Source organism: Anarhichas minor, unplaced genomic scaffold (assembly GCF_050575085.1).
Source record: "Anarhichas minor isolate MPS153535 unplaced genomic scaffold, ASM5057508v1 ptg000020l, whole genome shotgun sequence".
Lineage (NCBI taxonomy): Eukaryota > Metazoa > Chordata > Actinopteri > Perciformes > Anarhichadidae > Anarhichas > Anarhichas minor.
In genome coordinates this window covers 734,431-760,781 of record NW_027466466.1, presented here as the reverse complement: position 1 = coordinate 760,781, position 26,351 = coordinate 734,431, and the positions used below count along the sequence as shown (strand labels likewise).

General features: G+C 41.9%; 1 protein-coding gene across 5 annotated transcripts in view; it reads right to left on the bottom strand.

Annotated features, from left to right (window-relative positions):
* prkcz (protein kinase C, zeta) overlaps window positions 1-26,351 on the bottom strand; it is a 128,160-nt gene that overhangs the window by 38,009 nt on the left and 63,800 nt on the right. For 3 of the 5 annotated variants that reach the window (XR_012955716.1, XM_076095559.1, XM_076095561.1), the window contains 5 exons: window positions 25,086-25,171; window positions 12,916-13,047; window positions 10,364-10,454; window positions 8,116-8,171; window positions 7,617-7,811 (listed from right to left, as the gene is read on the bottom strand). Coding sequence is in view for 4 of the 5 variants with exons in the window: in XM_076095559.1 (XP_075951674.1) it covers window positions 7,617-7,811; window positions 8,116-8,171; window positions 10,364-10,454; window positions 12,916-13,047; window positions 25,086-25,171 (560 nt within the window). In the remaining variant the exon portion in view is untranslated. Of the gene's footprint in view, window positions 1-7,616; window positions 7,812-8,115; window positions 8,172-10,363; window positions 10,455-12,915; window positions 13,048-24,776; window positions 24,821-25,085; window positions 25,172-26,351 lie in introns of those variants that run through there. The other 2 variants (XM_076095562.1, XM_076095560.1) reach the window with 2 other exon arrangements.

The following is a 26,351-nucleotide window of genomic DNA, read 5'->3' as shown; positions in this document are numbered from 1 at the left end:
GTACAGAAGACCTGATAGAGCAGCCATTGACCCAACTTGGAATGAGGTCAAGAGAGCACCAGCCTGGATTTTCAAAGCGAAAGACGACTCAAGCAGCTCGAAACCACAAATGTGGCCTATAGACTGTGTGTCTCTTCATTAGTAAGCAAGCAACTCACTTGGAGAAAGGGAAAATAGAACTACTCACACTTCTTCACTGACAGCGGTCTACAGATGGCATGGTGTATAAAGATGGTAGATGGGCTGTACTTGTATCGCGCCTTTCTAGTCTTCCTACCACTCAAAACTCTTCAACACTACATGTCATCATTCACCATTCACACCCATTCACACACTGATGATAGAAGCCACCATGCAAGGTGCTACCTGCCCATCAGGCCCCACCACAATCGGCACAGCCTTCGGGAACAATTTGGGGTTAAGTGTCTTGCCCAAGGACACATCAACATGGACTACAGGAGCCGGGGATCGAACCGCCGATGTTCTGATTGAGGGACGACCCGCTCGTGCTGTGGTACAGAAGAAGTAATCGGCTTTTCTCTATTTCAGACACAATAATGGCAAACTCACTGGTTTTAATGGTGCAAGGGTGTACACGTCTTGCTAGCTAGCTAAAGAGGGACTGATTTTGTACTTACAACAGCATTGATGACTCGTGTGGATTATTTAACTACAGTACGATTTAGTAGTTTACCCCTGGAGCAAAAATTGGAAATAAAATGCTTGGCTGGATGAATTTATCATATCTCAAGAAGGAAAAGATTAAAAAAATAAATAAATTCAACAACGAGTGGTTCAAAAGGAAAACTTAATTTAAAAAAGCCCTGTTCTGCTTTCCATTTCGGAGAGGAAACTGTCTGGACAGCAAGTGGATTCAAAGACTTGAAACATCTCTTAGAAAGGCTGGTAAAACACCAGAGTTTTGCATCATATGTGGATAATGCCTTCAAGTTATGCTTACTGGTAGCAATGAACATTGACTCAGCTTGACGGTGCGTACAGATGTGGCATTGAACAATACAACCGTCCCATTGAAGAAAACAGGTATGTTCTTGGCAGAATTATAACATGTATACAACTTTGTGGAAAGTGCAGATTGCCTTGTGTGGACATGACGAGTCTGCCAGCTCGTTAAACAGACATTATTCAAGACAAACATGTACAATGTTTACAAGGATGAGGTTGCTCAACAGATGACAAATGCACCTTTCGTTGCTGGTCATGAGCAGACTATTTGATGTTGAGAGATCTTTAACGTTGTCCTTTGGTGGTCCTATATGTTGGTATGGTTGATATGTCGTCAGATCTGCATTGTGTGGTTTCAGAAGGCTTTATTCTTCTTGAATTGTGTCATCTCTGCTGTTGGTGGTACATTAGTCACAGCAATCACAGTGTCTCTCTCTCTCACTTGTGCAGTATGTTGGTTGTGAGAGCATAGTTCAATGGGATATATCTATGATATGTTTGGATTACATCATCACATTTTGTTGTGTTTATATTCTGTGGCCCCACCAAAATTTTCATACCAAAATCGCTACTGGCTATGAGGAGGGTCATCACCAAATGCAATGTTTGTAAAAGACAAATTGACGATCGAGGTGGCCGAAAGATGGCAGACCTATCACAAGACCCGTTGCTTCCTGATGAGCCACCATTTACCGATGTAGGACTGGACTACTTTGGTCCATTTGGGGTGAAACAGGACAGAGGATCAGAGATATGGTATTCACCTGCTTAACTATACAAGCTGTTCTCATTGAGGTGGCACATTCCTACTGATTCGGATAATGATTTGTGTTTAAATTTGCAAGGGGTCAAGTCACACAAGATAACAATACAGTTAAAGAATTTAACTGCGCAGATACAGAATGACTTCCTTAAAAGGGAATCTCCTGGAAGTCAAATCCTTCCCCAGCTTTCACATCATGGTTGCATCTTGGAAAGACAATTCTGAGTGCACTACTTCAACAGCAAACCCCTGATGATACAAACTGTACTATGTGAAGTGGAGGCCGTCGTCAACGATTACAAAGGTATCAAATGACCTGGAGGCCCCGACTCCAAACCACCTCTGCCTCTTACTCTTTCTAAAAAGGAAGACAGCTAGACCTGCAGAAGGTGTCAGGTGCAATATAAAGCAAATCTATTCTGGAAGCGGTGGATAAAAGAATATCTTCCAGACAGAAATGGGCTCTTACACGAAGAAATGTCCAGCCGTGCGTCATTGTTTGCCTTGTCACAGAAGACTCTGCACCAAGGAACTAATGGATTACAGGTCGTGTCCTATATACAACTCCCAAGGTGGAAATTAAAACGAGCACCAGCACATTGGACTGGCCAATAACTAAGTTATGCATGCTAATGCCCACTGAGTAATTGAAATGGACATTCAGCAGGGGCCAACGGTAAAGATTGAGCCCCAACAAGGAGACAACTCCAATACTCACAAGGGTCCATAGTCTCTGTATTTCATAGTAACGATGGGGAAGCTCTATTATGAATTGATGTGATAATTGTAAAGCTGCACATGCATATGACATTTAGGAGCTGAAACAGATTTTTTATCGTGGTTATGTAAATATGATTGAATTTAGTAGTATTGTTTCAGGCAAAGACATGACAGGGCTTGAATTATTTAAGTAGGGTTTGTTTAGTTTTGAACTGAATGGTGTAGCACTGTGGATAGGTAGAGGTGGCAAGCAGGAGGTTTTTAGGGAAAATGCTGACAAATTTGGTTTAAAGCAGGTTTTTTTGTTAAACAAATCCATGTTATGAATTCCTGAAGTGATTAAATCTATTTTCTTTTAATGAATGATTTGCTTTACCTAAAACGCAACAGAAGTATTGGGATCACTTGGACCACGCGAGTCAGAAACAACCCGCAGCCACCACTGGAATCTAATTAAAGCAGCGGAGTAACCTTAACCACTGACAGTTAGTAAAGAAAGAGAACTGATAGTATCTTTACTCTCAAATCCATTTCCTTTCATTATCATCAGTCAGCTGTGGTTTTAGCTGTTCATACTTCACTTATAGAGAAGTATGAGTGTCTAGCCTGAGGCTGGGTGGTTTTATGCCAATTTCAAATGTCATTAAGTTGATGATAGTTAATGTTTTATGTAATTTATAATATAACGTGTCAACATTTTCAGTTCCCCCACGCTGTGCTCCAACTCCATATGGTTCATTTATGACATCAATAGAGGCCCCATACAGAGCGCTCCATAACAAATTCCTTTTGGTCAACTCATTATTACTGGAGGAATTTATAATTATGCAGAATATGCCACTACAACATGTCTCGTGTTGGTTATTTCAGCTCCTCTAGTAGTTTGCAGTCTGTCTGTGAGAGCTAACACAAGCTTCCTCTGATGTCAAGCTACAGACTACCAAAGGGATGAATTATTAAACTAGTGTGCCTGAATAGAGCCAGGAATAAATGAACGTCCAATCACAAAATTAGCACTCGATGGTTTCCTTAAAGCCTCTTTATTAGGGAAAAATCTCTTATACAGTCTAATCTGTTTTGGTCTTCAGCTATCACAAACAAATGTGGATTTCAGCATTAGATTTTAGTATGAAGTGATTATGCGTGGAAAAGAAATAAAACATGTTATCAGTTGATAAGGGGGAGTGGAGGTATGAAGCCGGTGACATGACTTATGCTGTCCTGGATTAGTTGTGCAGATGTTGGATGATGCAGTAGCTCTGGACAGTGATACTGGTTCTACATGAGCCCGGCGGTTTCTGTGTTTAGTTATATGTTGAGCAACAGCACCATCTAGTGGGTTTATGCAACACAAACAGAAAAGTCAGAAGGATTCAGCACTGATCCCTCTCAACTTATTCTTTGATTCTTTGGGTGTTCATTCCTTTAAAAGGTACAGCGTATGCAAAACACAGTGTAACTAGTTCAGTCAGTTCAAAGTCGATTTGAACTAGGAAATGAAAATCACATCAAGGGCCAGATATATATAGTTTTTAACATGCTTTCATCTAATCTAAAACTAAAATAACTTTGACTGTATTGTTGCAAGTCCCATATAGCCTTCCCACATACACTTTGGTCCACATGAAGCCCTTAAAAAGTCAGAAGTTGTTTGGCCATCGTGGCATTTAGTCAAGCAAAATAAGGCCTTCTGGTTACATTCTTACAAGTAGTATACAGTTTGGCCTGGATATGACAACGCGAAGGTTGTGTGGGACACTTAATGAAAAGATCTAAGTGAAAGATCTTTGATCATGTAGTTTACATGTCCCATACGGCCGGCCTTCTGGCATGCAATCAGCTGCAAATTGGCTAAAGCAAAACTCACATGCAGCCTATTTCAGCATCAACATTCCTTTTTTTTGTGCCATTCTTTTTTTGCTTGCTTGCAGACAATGGAAGCGTGACTATCTGTTAGGTTTTGACACACGCCTGTGTGTGCGTCGCTGTGCAGCCCAAAGCTACAAGAAGGCGGGCCTAAAATGTGTTGAGAACCTGAACTGATAACGGGCCTCATCAAAATTTGCGAGGGGCTTGAGTTCGACACTTGTGTGCTGAATAAAAGAAGTGACTTTATATTCCAGTAGTGAACAGGGCAGAGTGGCCGTTAGATCATTTAGTAAAGGCTGCATGTTTTACTAGATTGAAGATCACACTTCAGCTTTTTCTATTTCATTCAACAACGTTTTTGTTGTTGCTCAACTTCAGTGTGAGACCAAACAGGATTTGATTTATTTCCTGAAGGCTTTGTGCAAAATTAAAGAACAGAACTGAAGTGTGGTCTTGGACATTTCCTGATTGGTAGTATGATAACACTAGTGAGTTTAAAGAAAGTCTATACTTGTTCACAGACTGTGCTTTACACAGGAACAATGCACTGACATTCTATCGACTATCAACTGACTGTCAGAGCAACAAATGTGACATGTGAGTAATAAAGTGGTTCAAAAGGACACAGGGCAGCACCTCTGAAGCTTGTCAAAATCTTGTTTGTATAAATGTAAAATAAACAATTTGTCTTTTGGATTTATTCATAATAAATTTGTCAAGCAGCCTCCTGTTTTGTCATCACAGTGAGGTTGTCCGGTTTGGTGCCATCGTGTCTGTACGGAGACCAAAACCAAAATCTGAACTTGCTGACTGTGTATGGACAACTTGAGCTAAAGCCAGACACACTGCATTCGCTGCCTCCATCCATGTGTGTGTGTGTGTGTGTGTGTGTGTGTGTGTGCGTGTGTGTGTGTGTGGGCGAATGGGTAAGCAGTTGTTCCAGGAAATAAAACCACAAACCATTTCTGTTTGTGTACAGAATAAACAAACAAGTCACAACAAGTGAATGAGTGTTAGGAGGTGTAGTATTGAGCTTTGGACCTTCCCAGGCTTACTGTCTCCACCTGCTGCAAGTCTTTATTCTCAGCTAGGCTAACTATGTCCTGACTCCGGCTCTGTACTCAACACACAGACATGAGATTGATAGCAATATTTTGAAAATGACAAAAAATAATCATAATTCTCTGAACATGAAGGATGATAATTCTCCTTGTTCTTGTCCACTTGAATAAAATGCGAAATGTGGAAACGCCATGCTCTGCCAGTTAAACTCACATTAATAATAAATGTGACAGATATGTATGTCTGCGTGTTTCCTGCTTGAGCGTTATGCAGACTTTTTCCTTTTTTTTAAATTAATTTCAAGTCATGTTCATCTGGTGATTCATCACTGCAAAAAGGATGGGATATTGAGATTTCATCTTCTCCAGTGAGTCACCCACTCACTTCTCCAGCTTCCTCCTGAGCCCCTGTTCCCATTCATAAGCCCCCCCCCCCCTCCGTCCCATTCCCTCCACTCGCTTCAGAAGCTCCTGTCTCCTACTTCACTCCCTTTTACTTATCCCTGCTTTCCATCTCTCCACCGCTCACTGTTGAATCTCCAGCCTCCCTTCCTCCCTGATTACTGCTCTCAGACCTGTTACATCGTCCCTGCATGCCCTCCGGACCCACAGCCCTGCTGCTTTTCATCCTCACCAGCTAATCAGGGACATTTGGAATGCAAGGTCAAAGCTATAAGGGAGACAGTATCCAGAAGCCTAACCACATGTGCTGACGATGTGATACAAAAGAGTATCCATGAAACACATCTGACCCACTAATAGACTGATTTCCCTTCATGCGTCCAGGATCAATGCAGAAGTCCTACAGACCATAACTTTATGTGTTCCACCCTACATTGCATGAGACACTGGCTGGTTTGTATAGCTTTGTGTCACAAACCAGAGGGCGCAAAAGCTAGTGGAGCCACCCTGGGGAGTGAACGCCACTAAAGAAAGTGCTGCTTTCCCGGAGCAGCAACGCAAGTTGAAGCTGGAAAACAGGACAGTCCTGCTGTAGCCTACACGTGGGTGAAAAGGTGCAGGTGTCTTAATGTACATCACATGCCACCAGTGTCTGTTACTTGGCTCGATTTCTACACAGAAATGACCTGTCCCCTTGTTCCTGATCGATTTCTGGGCCAATCCAAAGGTAAAAAGAGCGGCAGCACCTTGCATTGCAAAGAATGAGTGTTTGCTTTGGATGGGCAGAAATAAACAGCTGTGTACAAAGAGACGAACACATGACACTTTTCACTCTCTAGGCTCTTCCTTAGAAATCCGTTTCTGGACACACAGCACCAGAATCCAAAGATGATCTTCTTGTTCAAATATATTTTACAGAGTTGACAACAGGTTTCTATTCCTTGTCTTTTGTCTTCATTGTGGTTTAGTGTATTTGTAGATTTGGCCGTCATTCCCACCAGTAATAATAACATTGTAAAAGTTATCTGGGCGTGGAAAGAACAGACTGGTCACACAGTTTGCACCAAAACATATTTACAAGTTAAAATCAAGGCACAAGTGAAACTAGCAGCATTTCAGGTGCTCTTGTTTTCCCCTTTACCTCCATATAAAGGGGTTTAGATATTCTGTTTGTTTACAACCCGTCTGATCCTCTGACTCTCCTGGTTCTTGCCCTTTTGGACTGTGCTGTAGTGATGTTGTGTTTCTGAATCTCAGCAATTATTTTGGTGAGTTATCAGAATGGCTTTTACAAAAATAGGACCCAAGTTGGTCATGCCTGTATGATGTCAGACACCTGTACATAACTTTATACCTGTACATAAACTTTAAATGGGGAAATCCTGTAAATGTCCCCACTGCGGGACTAATAAAGGATTATCTTATCTTATCTTGTGTTGGATTCAGCTAGTGAATAAATAAAAAGGTGTTGGCATTAACCTGTTGATGATATAAACAAAGCACACAAAGTGGAACATGAGTGAAGTGGCTCCCACTTTTCCTTTTTTAGTAATATTGCAGATGACTCATGATGCATTAAGTGTCTCTAGTGTCGGGATCAAGTCCACATCAAATGAAGGCTCGTTGTCAGGACACCATGTTTTTTCTCATTTAAATACAAGAAGACGAAAAAAGATTGATAACCTGATAACTGCCATTCTAAGCAGAGAATAAGTTTGGTTTAATAACAAGTGTAGCACACTCTGGAGTTGATTTTAGTCTGTAAAACTCTGAGCACTATGCACCCGGCCCCCTGTCTCACATCCTGGACCTCCCAGGTGTCCTGAGTGTCTCACCTCGTCATCGTGGACCAGCTCCTTCTTCACCACCTTCATGGCGTACACCTGCTTGTTCTTCTTTAGCCGGACCAGCAGGACCTTGGCATAGCTGCCGCGCCCGATCACTCGGATCAGGTCGAAGTCACCCAGCCCGAGAGCCAGGCCCTGGGACAGCTTGATGCCATCAATGCCGTCCACTACTGCTTTGATGTCCTGCAGGGGGCAGAGGGCAGAGAGGTGGGAGTGTATTGATACATTCACAGTAAATATGAATGGTTAGAATGTTTTTATGTTCAAGTTTTAGGTAGAAGAATGATCAAGTAGCAGTGATCAAGTGCTTTCCAAAGGATTATGAAACAAAGAAAAATATTTGTCTCCTTTTCCCAAATGTGTAAAATGTTTTAAAGACATTATTCCACTTTGTGAGTGTAAATCAGGACAGGATGATTATTTTACAAACTTTAAGAGCAACAAATATGACCATGCAAACTTCTATCAAATGACAGTAAATTCTCACCTCTGTATCTGCATCCTCCGTTTTATCTACTGTACAGTTGTGTGGTAGAAAAGATACTGCAGACACAGAAAAAGACATTTAGAATGTGACATAAGCAAATCTGCACTGACAGGTTTAACATGCTGTTCTGTTTTTGTCCAGTAGAGGTAGGTAGAGTACACAGAATCAAGTCCAGCTATCCACCAGGAATTCCAAACTAGGTCAATCCACAGAGCATTTCCTATCAGGGACCCCCAGCAGACCCCCATCAGTCCACACAGTCTCCCTTTAATAGGATTTACCACTGTGTTCTATGGGATCCCATCAGAGAGCAGCAATGTGGTTAGATAACACGTCATAGTTACATAAGTGATGATGGCGAGTGTGCGGTGAAGCTACCGGGGTCTAAAGAGAATCTTTTGAACAAAGTATCAGTTCTATTAATTCATTTGTCTGGGGATGACATCATGTGTATCCTGTCCTCTCTATGTAATGTACAGTGCAAACAGTGTCTTCATTGGTACCAGCAATGATCAACTTTGTTTGCTAATCTAAAAGTGATGGGAGCTGTGTTCAGTCATGTATGTTGTTTGTGTGTTCTTGAGGCTCTCATAAGGGTTTCACTGCTTGTGGATTTGACAAAGACGTGACAGAAAGCCCAAGTCAGAGGTCAGAGGTCACATAGAGTGCTCTGTATTTCAGGTCAGTCTTCTCTCTGCTCGTAGATTAGTTTAACGAAAGTTTTTTAAAGAAAATGTGAATGTTAAAATGAAAGACTGACTTAATTTAAGGCTAAAAGGTTAGCCACCCTAGCCTCTGGCTAACTCTGGACTAAGAGCCATGTTTCCATGGTAACAGTTTGCACTAAATGACGAAAAAATATGGCTCAAAATGTGACGAGGAGGGAGTATTTAGAGAGCACAGTGACATTTTGGAAATATACAGCAGAGAACTAGTCTGAACCAGACTGACAAGTTAACACAAGTGCTGAGTCCTGTAATGCTAAACTAAGTCTAACCAAGTCTCGTTCAAGAAGAAGTCTCGTTGTGAAACCCTGAGAGGTGACTTGTTGATGAGTGAGAGTTGAAGAGAGCAGAGCCGGTGTTGTCAGAGTTTCTTGTGTTGGAGTACAGAAAGCTTAGCTTAATGTTGAAGGATTTTCAATGTCATTGCTGAATATGTTGAGGATTTTGGCAATGTGGTTGCGACACGAGATTTCAGAACGAGACTTCTCCTTGAACGAGACTTGGTTAGACATAATAACAAACAGACCTGATCAAGTGAAATGTAAAGAAAAGTGTTTGATTTCTCTGGAGGGTTCTTTCCATAATGTTGTCACACAATGTTGTCATTTTACCACCATGAGTTTGAATTTGTGTCCTGTTTTTTGTGCATTACAGGGAGAATTGTGTTCAATCAAGTCTGGTAAAGCAAAAATAATTATGTGTTCCGAGTTTGTCACACCACAGAAAATGTAACCACCAGCCAAGTTTGGAGGATAAAAGTAGTTAGTCGAGTATATAAAATCAGGTTTCAAAAGTCATGAAACAATGAGCAGTATCTTCTGTCCGCTGAAGGCTCTGGAACCTCGGCCAATCCGCTAACTCTGCAGGGTTGTGGCACTCAAAACTATTTCTCCACTGCAGCGATGGGTAGGTTAGAGCAGAGCCATGATTATAGTTCAGTCTTTTCACACAGAGTCAGCACGTTTAGTTATGTTTATGCTGTGCAAAATCACAGGTTCTTAAGAAAGATATTCTGACGTTGGTCAGGGACGACTGCCCCCTAGTGGATCATTTCAAGATGTAAGAATGAAGCCCGTTAGATGAGACGCCTCTTTTTATACATTGTCAGTATTAAGTATAACAGCATCTCAAAGAACCTTTCCGAATCAACGGTGATCAAACATACAGAAAGATACACAACACATGTTTTATTTTGATGTAACTTGACAGCCATAGCATTCTGCTGTATGCTGATAATAGCATCCTTTATTACACTGCTCATCTCTAACATTAACATTTACGGTTAACTGGAGTCAGAGTAGCTTTTTTGTCTTGTATCTGAAACAAAGTATGAACCTCATTGCTGTAGCTTATTATTAGCTCTCCTCAGAATTATATCCACCGTTCTTCATTAAGTGGAACAATGTTGAAGTCTGAAGATGTGAGGCAAATATTGAGCTTGTACTTTTTTTAATCTTAGAAATAATTAAAGGATCCATTAAGATGGCAGCACAGTACTTTGTTAAAAAAGAAGAAGGGCTTACTTCCATCTGTGTCCTCTGTGTCCTCTGGTGGAAGGTCCACTTCTTCACTCTTGGCATCTGAAGGGGGCTCCTGTGATGGCATGACTGGATCCTGAACAAAGAAATTCAAAAAGCCTCCTAAATATCCCCTGACACATTCCCCCAAATGCCCACTGACATATCCACTCTTGGTGGTACACTCCTGGAAGAGTGTGTGAGGAATCATGTGTGTGAGGAAAAGTCTGCATTTGGAGAAATGCTCTAGTACAGACATGCTGTTGCTCCCAGACTCTAATGACAATGTGGGTTTCACTGGAATAAAGTCATGAAATCATTTGATCTCATCAAGCCTCAAAGTCACTTATCTGAGACTGAAGACATCAGGTCAATGCAGTGATCAAGAGGGGGGCCACCCACTGCTGACAGCGGACAGTTAGCCCAAAGCTCCATTGATTCTAGTCAGGGTTTTGGGTCTTTGTGTTAGGTCAGATGCTTCCTTTGTGGTCAAATGGATCGATTACATGGAACACACCGGTTTGCTGTTGCTAAACTTGATGTCTGGTTTCAAAAGAGCAGGAGGACGAGCTGCAGGAAGGCAAACAGGGAGTGTGCAAAGAGAGCTGTATCTGTGTTGGGCTTGAATACGTTGATCTCCCATGCGTATGATTGTGCTCCTACAGCGGCTTAGAGCACCATACCACATCTCTTACATATCCAATAAAGGTGCAATGTGTAAGATCTGGCCAGAATTTCAGTTTTAAAAAAAAGATGAAGAGAATGTGAAGAGGTCACAGTGTTGAGGCTACGTCAATACGTCTACGTCTGTGTTACATGAGAGAACGAAGAAGTAGAACTGCCCCGAGGTCGTGTCAATAATACACCCATGGTTTGTTTTTAGAGCTTGTTTTAGGGCTGGGCGGTACATAGAAATAAAAATATCAATATCTTTTTGACCAAATACCTCAATATCGATAGTGTGAGGATACTGTACTGGGTTGACCATTGGTGATTTTCCAAAATATGAACACAATGAGAGTCGCTGCTGTTACACGGGTTAGACCTAGCACTGTGGCTGGCCACAGCCCACTGTGACTCCCAGCTTTGGGGTTTGGGCTGGCTGGATGTGAGTTGTTACAGCTAACCGCTAACTGAAGCTCCGTCTCTTGGAGCTGCTGCACGCTCTCCTCCCTGTGTAGTAGTCTCTTGGTGGCAGGGAAGACATCAAATGTGAGTAGTTTCTTGTTCCTGCAACTTTGAATTGAATCCAATAAACCACCTATGAGCGTACGTGGACGTAGAGCCACCGGTTAGTGTCACAGCAAACAAACAAAGATGACTAACGTAAACTACAGGCCGACGCCACACATGAACATCAGTGTTAATATGACATGCTTTTAGAGTTTCAGCAGTTTGGTTCAGTTTTACGTATTCTTGCCCTGCTGTTAGGTAGTACGTTTTTTTTGATAATTGATGACTGTAAATGTAGGTCTGCACGGTGGTGTGGTGGCTAGCACTATCGCCTCACAGCAAGAGGAGTCCGGGTTTGCTGGACAGAGTTTGCATGTTCTCCCCGTGTCAGTGTGGGTTCTCCCTCAGGGTTCTGCGGCTTCCTCCCACACAAAGACATGCAGCTTAGGTTAACTGATGACTCTAAATTGCCCGTGGGTGAGTATGTGAGTGTGAATAGTTGTCTGTCTCTATGAGTCAGCCTCTGTGATAGTCTGGTGACCTGTCCAGGGTGTTCCCTGCCTCCGCCCACAGGATAAGCAGTAACAGATATTGGATGGATGGACTGTCAATTTAGGTTGTTTAAACCCAGTAGTAGAGGTGAAATGCTGCCCCCTATTTGTTTGGAGCAGGTAGCCAGATGTTACACATTGCACCTTTAATATGCTGACAGTGGCTTCAGCTGAGAACTATTTTCTGTCCAAAATAAAACTGAAAAAAAACCTTCAACCCAAAAGTGCAGTGAGCAACATACAGTACAGCGTGGGTATTTTAGTACTACTGTAATTCATCTTTCTTGATCACAGAGAGTCAAATAAATGTATTTCCCTCATCAAGCTTTACCTGTAGATGATTCCAAACAGACTGTGATTCTATTTCTACTGACGGAAAGAAGCTTTCTACTTTGAGTCAGGTTTGATTTCAAAAACCTGAACAACCCTAAACTTGATGAAGGATCATTTCAGTTTATTACAATATAATAATGTATAAAATATATATAACAATAAAAAATAAAAAAACAGAGCAGTCCGTTGATCAGACACCCAGGTTAGTCCTATATTTATGTTTGGGTAAGAAAACGAAGGGGAAAAGCTATCACTCAAACTGTCCGTTAATAACAAACCACACAGTCTACAGACCAACTTCCTGTTTCAACTTGCACCTACTGACCTCGCTGTAGTTGTGCAATGAGAAATAGTATTACCACTTTAGAATTGAATCTCCTAAGAAAGTGGTAGCGTATAAGTACATGTGTTCCACTTGTACTACTGTCACATAAAACTCTCCTGGTGAGGGAATGTAATCTTCATCATCAGTTTGCTGAGAGGCTGTGTCGACACACTCACCATAAGCCTTTGGCAGGTCTGAGGGATGAGTCTGTGACAGCGCTTATGGACCAGCAGTTTGCAGTTGATACACTTGTAGCCCTGCCTGCCCAGCCCCCATATCCTTTCAGCACAGTGGCCACAGTAGGCTTTCTGTAAGACACACGGGACAGCACACACTGACGGGTTAGATTTGATCACACAGTACTGATACAGTCACTATTGATTTATCATCAAGAGTTAATTAACAGTAACCACTGACTAATGTATGAGTGTGATAGACGTACAGAGACGATGATTATGATTTACTTGCTTTCTTGTATTGTTGTGTATTGTATTTCGTTCTGAACGCCACTTTGGACAATATTCCGTCTCCACTAATCTCTATAAACAGATACCTGTATATGAATGTAGAATCTGCAGGAAACGGGACAATATTATGGTCCCTGAAGGGTTGTGAGTAGTAGCGACCAATCACGTTTGAGCAGTCTTTGGTTGAATCTGACAATGATTTAGATTGTATATGTCTCCATTCATAGATATGTGTTTATAGACTCCATTTTCGCCTCTCAAGCTGCTCATCAAACTGCAAACAATGAGCAGCGCATGATAAAAGAAGTCCTGGCCCTGATAGCCGCCGACTAAACCGGAACCTCAGAAATATTAGCCGTGGCTCCCAGAGGCTAAATCGTGGTCAGGCAGAACGTCGATGCGTTCTGTGATTGGATCTCCACCAACGCCTGAGGGGAAAGCCTCCAGTGTCTGTCTCTTTAGCTGCCAAATGCTGCACTGTGTTCACCAGCTAAGCTATAACGGAGTCTGTCTGCTGTTTGCTGCTGAGCTGGTAGAGTACGGTCACTTCATCAGAGCATTTTCACTAAAAGCAGCTGACTTGCATTCATTACTGCAGCTTTAAATGAAAAACAGTTCAAACGTGTATTCATTCTTGGTATTGGTGCAGCAATCATGCATCATATTGGTATGACTTCCACATAATACCCACCGTTGGCACAGATTTCTTTGTATTGCCTTTGTTCTTCAAAACGTTTTCTTTTGTCTTTTTATATAAACATTGTTTATTGTCTGCAGACCCAAAATCAATGAAACAATGTAAACGCTGAATGGACTTTGTATGCACTGATGGCACAGCCTTCTGATGCTATTTGGGGTTCAGGTTCTTGCCCAAGGACAATTCGAAAGGCGGACTGGAGGAGCCGGGGATCGAACCGCCGATCTTCTAAATAGAGGATGACCCAATCTACCTCTGAGCCACAGCCAAATGTGTCTTTGAGTAATACCATTAAACACTAATTAGTGGTAACATATGTAAATGAAATGTAGTGATCTGGTACTAGTTATGGGGAAAACAGAGACAAAGTTCTGAGACTCTTTCAGTTCATTTGGTTGTGCTGAGCTTTTGATTTCAAGAGAAATGTCTTTGTTGAAGCACGATGGAGCTTAGCTAGCTTATCAATTCACTTAAATGATGCACTGGATTGGACCAATTGAACACTGCTCTTCAGAATGGGTGCCGATGGCAACCTAGCAAACCTTTCTGTCGAGCTCTGCACTGTAAAGCAAGCTTTAGTTTCATATGATGGTTGAGTCAGTTTGGATTGTGTCGTTGAGTAAATTAAACAAGCTACACCCAACTGAAAATATGAACGCTGAAGTCTACATTATAGTGTTTATGACTTGTTTGTCCTGCCCAGCTCCATCCTTTGCATACCGTTATTTTCCTGTCTACATTATATTATTACATCTGAGTTCACACATCTACTGTAGAGCTGAGACTCCACTGTGTTACATGACATGGAGTGTTTGCTCTTTGATTGGCTCTCTCTCTGTGGTTAGCTCTTAGCTCGTCTCCTACAGTGCTATATTTGTACCAAAGGATGTTCAGTGTCCCTGGACATCAATACATCTGTCACCAAAATGTCTCACTGGAGACCGAACACACGCAGCGTGTGTGCTTTGTTGTATCGACAACATTTACAGGGTGTGTATGCTGACGGTGTGAAGAACAAAGAGTCTCAGTCACTGCTCTGTTGCCGTGGATATGAGACTTGAAGAGGCTTGCTTCAGTGGTTCGAATGGAACTCTACATAGAGGTTAAGGCGTACATTTAGAAAGTGATCCCAAGCTCTTGTCCGGTTTCCTTCCCTTCCACAGCACACACAACTGCCTTTTACACCATACAGTCTCAACATGTTTCTATCCTTGGCTTCTTTTCACGTTTGATTTTTGATCAGAGTTCTATAAGCATAGTCGAGGCCTTGTAAACAAGGCTGCGTCGAATTTACAAAAGTATTGTGCGGCTTTTGTTTAAATGCATTAGAAAAAAATAATGAATAAAAAACAAGGTTATCATACAAACAAATTGAAAAGAAGTTCTTCCCTCTCGCTCCTGGGCAAAAAGTCATGGGTGTGTTTTTACTATAATATCATGAGCACACTATCTTCTGTGAATCGGGGCTTTAGACAGGGCAGATAGCGGTTTACAAATGATGCAAAAATCAGCGATCGCGATCCATTCAATTTGCCCGTATAGATTCTACGTCATGCTAAGACATTTGCTAAGTAGCCCAGCTGAGGCTGATGGGGATGTCATTAGTGTTGGTCTTAAACCAAAGTGTTGGACAAATTTAAATATTGACCTGTTGATGGCGCTAGAGGAAAACACGGGAGTCATCCTCTATGAACCTTTTATATCTGTACAATATTTCATGCTCATCCATGCAACAAAGTCTGGACCAAAGTGGTGGACTGAACAACTAACTAACCAACCACATGACATCCCCATCCCTGGAGCCATGCCACTAACATGGCAGAAATATAGGAACCACTGGGCCTTCTGGAGAATAGGCTTGAAAATAACAGATGAAACATAACAACTAAAACATCTATATTCATATGTGTATCTTTATCTACAACAGGACAATGTAAATGTGATGAGATGTAGGTTGAAAACAGTGAACTTAGTTAACTTACATTTGTCTTTTTGTTGCTTTCATTAACTAGCCATCATGCTAAAGATACCTTCTTAATACTAGAGGCTGACAATTTTTACTAGATACTATCTGTTAGTTGCTGTTACACAGCTACTCACAATTACACATAAGCTGCTTCTTACAGAAAATAACCAAGTCGAATGAGGTCTTTTAAGACAAGTTGTACATTGTTGCATCACCACAAAGATTTCTCTACTTAAAAAGCTGAACTGTGTGTTGATACTTCAGCTCCTATTTTGCAAAGTCGGTGTACTGGTTTCAAGTCCAAACAACCGAATCACAACGATTTCTACATTTGTAAAGCAAACTATTCCTTAACTGGGACACAGTCAGTATTTCACTCAATAGACACGAGTACAACTCATCCCCATTGTTACCTGCAGCTTACTAATATCAATTCAGCAAAAATAATGATCATCTGCAATGAATATCTTGACATGACAAGCGCAGACAGGCTTTCAACAGCTTAAGTGAAAAAAACAACAACATCAAAATGTCCTTGAGTAATGTTTCTGCACCTCAAACCACCAGAACAAGGAGACAACATTCTGCATACCACAGATCCTTCCACGCAAATACACGCAGTAATTATCTCAGACCAAGACCAACAAATTATGATATGCTTTGGAAGTGTTGCACTTTATTACGGTATAACCTAATGAATGTTGAAACCTTTCTCAGGGAAAGGAATTCCCATTTCTGCAGAAAAAAACATTTCAACTGTCCGAGAAACAGTGGTGGTACGTTAAATTGATGGATTGGCTGGATTTGCACCAGAGCAGCATCAGAGTCCGTCAGTGACGTCCTTGACTGAGCTGGACATCTGCCCACTGCTCAGTGCTGTAAGAGATGTAAATGTAATCCCAGAGTATGCTCTGCTTTGGGATTTACCACATATTCATATCAAGAGATGTCTACAAGACCAGGGCCAGGGTTTGCAACAAAAAAAGACCACAGTTGCACAATGGCATCCAACTAATTCAACAGTCCATCAGCCAGACTAAACAGGGTTGGGGCCATGTGCAATGAGACAAAGGGATCTGGCCTTCCTACTTTGCAGAGACATCTCCAGCGTGATCTGAGTTTCAGATAAGAGCAAGCTCCAAGGAATGTTTAGATGCGAAAGCAATAAACATAAATACTGCAATCTAATTGGACGAGGGTCACAGACACCCCAGGACCCCTGTGGATCAGCCCTGTTTCCATAAAACAGTCTTGCTCCCCCATCTCTATGCTTATCCCTCTGACCATGGTCGGACTAAGGAGGCACGCAACGTTGCTGTCTTTAAAAGAAAATCCTAGGTTAAACAGTTTTAGATTCGCTGGACGAATATACTGGACTGTTTGTTTGTTTGTTTGTTTTTGTTCGCATCCTGGAATAGGAAGCGGACAATTTTCTTACAGAAGTGAAGAAACGGATTCTTCAGAGAGAGAGAGAGAGAAGCACATTTCTCCTCTCCACCCAAGCCACCTTTGTTCCAGCCGTAAGGAAAGAAACATTCCCTTACTGAGCCGAAGGAAGTATCTCTGACACACGGAGCTTTTCATCACCACACCGCCTGAGTTCCATCAGAGGACCGACCGGTCAGGCCATGAAATCTACTCATAGTAGATTTCTTATCTTTTTCTTATCTTTTCTTATCTTGTTTGTGTTGCTTGAGTCACTGTGTCATTTTTATAACTGTAGATGAGAGAACAATCTTCCGTACTCCACCGCGGCGGGGAGGATCTCATTTTGTTTTTGGAGGATTTATTTCGTTTTGTTTGCTTTCTCTCTTCTTTTACTAACCCACACACACATATAGCTTTAAGCTAATGTAGCTCCGGGGTTGAGCTAACTGCTTCAGACACGTGTAGATAGCGATCTCTCTTTTGTCTATCACCACGTTAGAGTCCCGGGCCATTTCGTAGTCTCGCGAGGTGGTTACGTGCAAACTCCATTTTGGTAGTTTGGTCTATCTTCAACGTGTAGTTCCACGTGACGTAGCTACGTTTAGATTACATCACACCTTGTCTGAACTGTTGTCTCGCCTCTCCCCCACACACAAATGCATGCACCCCCCCACACACACACACTCTCCCTCATGGATGTATAGTTTGTTGTTAGTTTAGATATTAGTTGATGAGATCATTATTATTGGAACTTAATAAACTCTGTTATACTATAAAGAGCAGCTGTCTGTGATTACTTTGTGCATGTATTGTGATAATAGCTGATATGTGGTCTGTGCTCGTACTGAACACCTTCACTTTCACTCTGAATGTGTGATAGTACTTCGACTGTTGACATTGTGAGTGAACACTAATTATGAGACTTAGTTTATAGTTTGGTTATTGGTCCCTGTTCGCAGGGTGGTATCCCGTTTATTATTAATAATTGTTAATAATTTTACTGACATTAATAATTCTATTGATGTCAAGAATTGAGTCTTATGCTGATAACTCAAACACGCTCCTTTTCGTTCCCAACAACAGGAATAACATAATTCGGTCATTGTATTTTGAGGGAAACTGGTCAACTTTACTACCCAGCAGCCAGAATAAGGTTGCACAGATGATGTTTGATGTGTTAGTGTGGAGGTGCAGAGTCCCCATGGGAATAAAGGGATGAGTAGATGAGAGAAGCTTTTATCGATTGACAGTCCTCCCTTCAGCCCAGCATGCAGCATTACAGATCATACGAGTGCCTGGAACCGGACTGGCCTCATATGCTGGGAAATGATGTGCTGTCTGATTCACCTCTGACAATGAAAACTCATCAGGACATACTGACCGATGGCATCTGCAGCGAAATCAGGCCTGCAGGATACTACAAAAAATATCAACCATGTTTAGCCCACAGCATCTCCCACAGAATCAAAGACAGGGCTCCACCACTTATCATAAAACTAGTAGTTTTATGATAAGCAATTTCACCATGAGCAATTTCCGGCCCATCTCCAATCTTCCCTTTCTGTCAGAAATACTGGAACTAACTCTCCTGGATTAAATCATATTTTACAAACAGACAACAGTTCATCAGTATCAACAACTGCACCTCCTCCACTGCTCCTCTGTCTCAAGGCGTCCCCCAGGGTTCGGTGCTTGGTCCTCTTCTGTTCATCCTCTCCTTGCTCCCTCTGGGTAATATCATACGTCAACATGGTCTCCACTTCCAATGCTACGCTGATGATGTCCAGCTTTACATCTCCACAAAAGCCATTACCACTGCTACTCACTCCACTCTGACCAACTGCCTCACTGACATTAAATCATGGATGCAAACCAACTTCCTCAAACTCAACTGTGATAAATCTGACATGATCATCATCGGTCCCAAATCCCTCACTAAAACCAGTCACAACTTCTGCCTCACCATCGACAACTCCACTCTGTCTCCCTCACCACACATCCGCAACCTCAGAGTCATGTTTGACAGCAACCTCTCCTTTGAACACCACGTTAACCAACTGCACCAAATCAAAACTCACCTTTACAGAACTGCTTTTAATGTGTGACCAATGTGTGTTCTAGGTTTTTAGTGTTTAGCTTTTTAATGTTTGTAAAGTGTCTTTGAGAAGTTTGAAAAGCGCTATATAAATAAAATGTATTATTATTATTATAATAATGTCATGTATAAGCTCAAAATCACACGGTCACACCATCAAATGCTCGAGGGAGGTCAGCACATAGTGGCCAAATCTGGCCCATTACCAAAGTGATTTGGCCCTTAAGGTGCCCTCGAACTTTCCCTCCTTTTCCCATCACCTGACTGGCCCGCCCACCTCCTCACCTGCACCTGCTCACTCCCTCATCAGCCTCTCAGTCCATGTGCTGGCCCAGTTTAATGAGTAACAAGATTAAGAGTCGCCAGCTATGCTAGCATCTCTGTCACCTGGACACAGAGGTGATTTGTGCTAAATGCTAGCCTCAGCATGCTAACAATGACATTGCAAACATGCTGATGTTTAGCAGGTAATACTTACCATCTTCACCATTATAGCTTAGCATTTCGGCATGCTAACATTTGTCAACTACCAGTAAATACAAACTCCACAAACTTAAGAGGATTGTGTTAAGTTGACAACAAAACATCCCAGAACAATGATCCTGTACCACTGAAGCAATTCAACAAAAACCTTTCCAAAATGAGACACATTCTTCTTCAATGCCATTGTATACATTATTTATCACATCAACAGTAAAACACATGGTCATATGTCAAGCTGTGCAAAAACATCGATATAGCTTACTATCAGGATCATTTTTTGTAACAATAGTGTAACGATATGTCCGCGACCTGTCAATACATAAAAAAAAATTGTGTTTTAAACAGATTTAAAATATCCTTTAAATTACCTCAAATCCCTGTGTGTGTCAAACCTCCTCCGCTCCTGTAAATCAGAGCTTTACATTTAATTTCACTAAAGGCAGGAAATCCCAGTTCCAGGGAAAAGACATGATTCCCACGTAGTGATTAGCACTAAATACAAAGTACACATGAGGATGATGGGAAAGTGTTGGAACGAACTGTGGCCTTATGATGGTGTAATATGAAGTTAGGGGATCACCAAAGCCGTTAGGATTTATCCTCCGGTAACAATGACAATAACCAGCCCAGTGGTCAGTAACAAAATGTGTCATTGTACGTTTCTGCAAACTGCAGATACGAGAAAGTGGACGTTTTTGCATAACTATATCTAGGGTAGGGTAGATACGATTATGTTATGTTTTTGCGTTGTTATTTTGACACGATCCAATATCTTTTTTCCAAACTTAACCAAGTAGTTTTGTTGCCTAAACATAACCAATCATTTCACAACGGTAACCACTTACTGCACATTTCTGCAGGCTGGTATGAAACGTATTTATGGTTCAGAAACGTCCACATTCAACGTTTCTGGGGTTTGCAGAAACAGACAATACTAACATTGTTTTTCTGGTGACTGAGTTGCTATAGCATTTTTTGTACCAATTCATTCAATCAACCTTCAAATACAGATTCTGCATTCATACACACAATTCATAGGCAACGGGACAAGATTTTAGTATCGAAAGCGTATCTGTGATTGAATGCAAGTAAACAAAAGAGGAGAGCAAAAGAGGCGGAACACATTGGCCAAAATATAATCTGAGGACCCACCGGCTTGATTTGGATTTTTGACAATGATTTGGATTCTCATTGGTTTAAAATGAGCTTCATAACTACTTCTGAAACAATCCAGTCGTACACATCATCTCTCCACTCCAACTCCAGTCTCACATCTCAAGTTGCTAATCAAACTGTAGACAATGAGCAGCACACGGAAACAGAAGTCTTGCGCCAGATAACTGCTGGCTACACCAGAACCCCAGAAATAGAACCGCTGACCCTCTTTCAATAATTTTTTTCCCAATGGGACTGAAAGTATTACATCTAAAAATGCAAGTAGGGATTCATGTTTGTGTGCGTCCACCAAACGTCAGCTCTCATTCTGATATCATGTCTCTTGTCAGTGGTAGACATTAACACATTCCCTCTCAGCTCTCAGCAGCCTGCCTGAACCAGCATGACTTTTTGTCTTGTAGCATGAGAGGCTGGTGGCAGTCAGCGTATGTGACTGAATTCTGCTTCATCACGTGGGAAAGAGGAGCTAAGAGACTCTTTTATCTCTAATGAGAAGGAACCACGAGGCAGTGACAGACGGAGAGGAGGGAGGGAGGAGAGAGATGGAGACAGACGTGCAGAGACTGAGAGGAAGGAGAGGGATGCAGTGAGAGAAGGGAGGAGAAACCTGACCTACTTCTCCTCGGCTTATTTATATGCTGAGGACAACGTTGTAAACCAACCAGAAGCTTGGAATCTGGCATAGCAACAACAGTCAGAGAAATCCCAGTCTGACTGCCACTGGTTAACAATACAAACACTTACCGCTTAAGTTAGGGTTTTATAACAAGACATGATCCATGGAAATCTGAAATACGTCTACTAAAAATGTACATTAATATGCATTAGTAAATTCATTGTGTCATTTTGGAACGTTTATTTAGAAGAAATCTGGAAAATGTTCACCGTCAACAACTGTTTAGGCAACTCAAAGTCCTCAGTTAAAGGGCCAGTGTGTAGCATGTGGTGGCCTCTATGAAATAAGTAATGTGGTGAGTCAATATCTGCTGGTAAACTGACAGATCATATTTATTTATCTTATGTATTTATCCTTTCTTGAGCCAGGAAGGTCTCATCGAGATACAAGATCTCTTCTTACAGCGAGTCCTTGTCAAGACGGCAGCGTGAGCAGTTTCACACAAAAACTATTTCACATGTTAGAACTATACATGAAGGCAACACAATACAGGCCATACCAGCGATATATATAATCCATAATCCATGAGCCATAATATAATCAAAACCTTCCTGAGAGCATGTAGTCCTCTGGCTCAGACAGCGCAGTGTAGTCGTGTTAGCGGTAGTTAATGGGATGCTGGTAAATGATCTGTACATGTGATGGAAGAGTGCAGGTTACACTTTAATTACATGACCATACTTTTAAACCATATTACCTAGTATTGCTTTTCTATGTGTATTCCCCCCCCCCCCCCCCCCCCTAAATAAGTTCCCTGTTAAAAGATGTAAGATTTATTTTTAATTCACAAGCTTAATTTTTCCGATTCTAGACAGGTTTGATACCATCATCCTATACAGAGACCAGAACCAGCTGACTATATCTGGCAACCTGAGCAGAAGTGCTGGGCAGATGGATAGATGGACTGCATTTATATAGCTCTTTGAAATAGTTGAAACTAATAAACAAAAACAGAAGAACCTTTTTTAGTGAGCTAAACCTGACAACATGTGGAACACAGGACAACAAACCATCCACCAAAACCTCCTTCATACAGTATATTCTGTGCTAAATGTTCTGAAAAAGAAAAACAACATTGCCTGAGAATGTAATGGAGGGAAGTAATTGACTTTGGTATTTGGAAAAGCAAATTTGTGTTGAAATGATTACTGGTTTAGCTGAAAGTACTAATGTAACCATATGTCTTTCATTGAATCGGCAGGGCTCCACAGTGCATCGGCAGTAATAGACATATCAAGGTTAGGTTGAAGCAAAGTGTTGAGTCAGCATGATGCCGGTGTACTGAGCTTATCCACTTTCTGGTCTAGACATTAAGACTATAGCACCCATGGGAGCTGGTTCATCCTAAGAGCTGGTTTACTGAATGCTAACAGTGAAGATGGGTTAGGCTGAGGGTTGGGGCTTTCAAACTATCTTACATCTGTGTGACAGGAACTGACTGAACTCAGTGCTGTACTGCACACAGAGGCCACAGCACAAAGGTAAAGCAGTAGAACCTCTCCTCTTTTCCCCTTCAGAGAAAAACACATTAGGTACTTAAGGCTTAATTGAAATAGCATTAATGTATTTCTTCTGCCTTCCAGAGTGGCCATTGTGCATTACGGAACACTTTAAAGTTAAAGTCCTGTTTCAGGAAAGCAATGTGAGCAGCTGCAGCTCTTCATCTTCATCAGGGACATTATTAAAGTCCACACCTGTCTCTGTGTGTGTGTGTGCGTGTAGTAGGTAGCTGAGGGCTCAGAAAAGACAACTGCTAAACAAGCGTGAACTAGGACACCATGAATTATGCACCAATATCCAGATAGCTTAGCTGGAGCGGTGAACACATATGTATATATATATATATATATATATATATATATATATATACACACAACTGACTGTTTCCTGAACTGGAAATGATCATCATTAACCAGCTGCTAATGGTAACAGATGCTACTCAAACACAGAGCTGACGGACCTGGTCAACCACAGGGTATCAACAATAGAAGTAAATTACATATCACATGTCCAACCCTCTCAACAGAAAAGAATAATGATGTTGGATCATTCTGCAAAACTCTAGATTGTGTCCAATGCAACCACGTTTTTACATTCATGTGTGTCTGCACATGGAAACTACAGTGTGGTTAACGTTAAGAGAAGATCATGGTTATGGCAAATAAGTTGTGGTTGAGGTATCTTCAGGGTAACTAAACCCTTGGTAAAGGTTATGGTTACGGAGATATGCCTCGACCAACCAGTCATGTTGCTGTTTAAATCCATTGTCTGTCAGAAAAAAATCATTACATCATCATTTTATCCTATCAGACATTGTGGGAAAGTTAGCATTATTAGCATATGAATTCTTGAATTTGACCACGAAATTATAACACTTTGATCCTTGAGTCCAGGTGGAGGTTTCTGCTAAATTTGAAGAAATTCGCTCACGGTGATCCTGAGATATCACGATCATCAGAATGGGACGGACAGATGGACGAACGGATGGACGGACAAGCCGAAAAACATAATGCCTCGCTGGCATGGAGGCACAGTAAAATGGGCAATGTTAAGTGTTTGGGATGTGACTATGTCCTGCATTGGCACTGAGTATTACCATAGTGAATAGTGGACATAGTGAATTCTGAGGCGCAGCAAAGTCCAATACTGATGTAATTCCTAGTGCTGCTTATACAAACCTTCGTAATGAACCACAATTTCATCATTTTGGACCAAATATCTTAACTGAATATCCCCCTTACTATCTATTTACATCCACATCTCAGGGTCTTCATCAGCAGCAGAAGTTTATTCACACACCTCCTGGTGATGAAGACCATGAGACGACGTTGAAAACTCCAGAAGATGCAAGTATGTGGATCCTAAATTATGATTTTAAACTAAACTCAGGCCTGGTTTCTGACTTTGAATTGTTGACAGTATCAGATTTGGTCAAGGCCAGAATCAATTACAAACAGACACACGTGTGGACGAGATCAATGCAGGATTTTTTTAGTCCTCACTGAAATAAACCTTAAATCAACTGCCACTGATGGCACGGATGTCTCACCTTATTCTGCTCATTCATAGCTTCCGTACACTGTTCAGCAAAATCTGGTTGGAGAAAGTCTTTTCATATTTATTCTAAAATTGGCGACATGAATGCATTTATACATCTATACATGTGAAAATACACCAAAGTTCACCTTAAAACACAAGGATCTGACATCATTTGAAAATTTCCTGTTTCTTCTAGGGACACCAAGTGTGTCATCACTCCTGTATTTCCCAGTGAAGCTGACTGCTGTATTGTTCAGGCATTACCGCATCATGGACTCCCCAGTTAGAGTGTGCATCAGTGAGCTTTGAGGACACTCACCCTGTTAAAGCGCTTGGCCTGGAAGAGGTGTCCGTTGACTCGGTAGAGCTTCCTCCATCTTCTGGCCCCTCGGCGATAGATCGATTCTAGGAGAGAGAGGAAACGGTTGTAGAGTGTTAGCATGGTGAGGGGATAATGGGGATGGATGAGCTCGGATGGAGGGGACGGGAAAAAGGGACAGGTCTGCAGCTCCTCCTTCATCAGAGGTCTGAGTTCAAGTGAGAGATATACGCATGCTCTCTCTCTCTCACACACTCACACTCACACACACACACACACACACACACACACACACACCTCTCTCTCTCTCTCTCTCTCTCTCTCGCTCTACTCACTCACTCACCAGTCTACTCTCTTCTTTCACCCTCTCCCTGCCTCTTCCTCCATCCATCCTTTACCTCCTGGTGATCAATGCACTTATTACTTAATGCACAGACCGAGAAGTTATTTATTAGAAGTTAGTTATTTATAATAGGAGCATGTAGTCAGATATTAATGAACATGTAGTATGCTGAAACTTATTTAAAATGACTCAAACCCATTTGGCACTCTGAAAAGGGTCATATGGTCTTCCTCCAGGCCTACAGGAGACCTGGTATGTTGGTAAGGTCATCCTCCAGGCCTACAGGAGACCTGGTATGTTGGTAAGGTCTTCCTCCAGGCCTACAGGAGACCTGGTATGTTGGTAAGGTCTTCCTCCAGGCCTACAGGAGACCTGGTATGTTCATATGGTCTTCCTCCAGGCCTACAGGAGACCTGGTATGTTGGTAAGGTCATCCTCCAGGCCTACAGGAGACCTGGTATGTTGGTAAGGTCTTCCTCCAGGCCTACAGGAGACCTGGTATGTTGGTAAGGTCTTCCTCCAGGCCTACAGGAGACCTGGTATGTAGGTATGGTCATCCTCCAGGCCTACAGGAGACCTGGTATGTAGGTAAGGTCTTCCTCCAGGCCTACGGGAGACCTATTATGTAGGTAAGGTCATCCTCCAGGCCTACGGGAGACCTGGTATGTAGGTAAGGTCTTCCTCCAGGCCTACAGGAGACCTGGTATGTTGGTAAGGTCTTCCTCCAGGCCTACGGGAGACCTGGTATGTTGGTAAGGTCTTCCTCCAGGCCTACGGGAGACTTGGTATGTTGGTAAGGTCTTCCTCCAGGCCTACAGGATACCTGGTATGTTGGTAAGGTCTTCCTCCAGGCCTACAGGATACCTGGTATGTAGGTAAGGTCTTCCTCCAGGCCTACAGGAGACCTGGTATGTTGGTAAGGT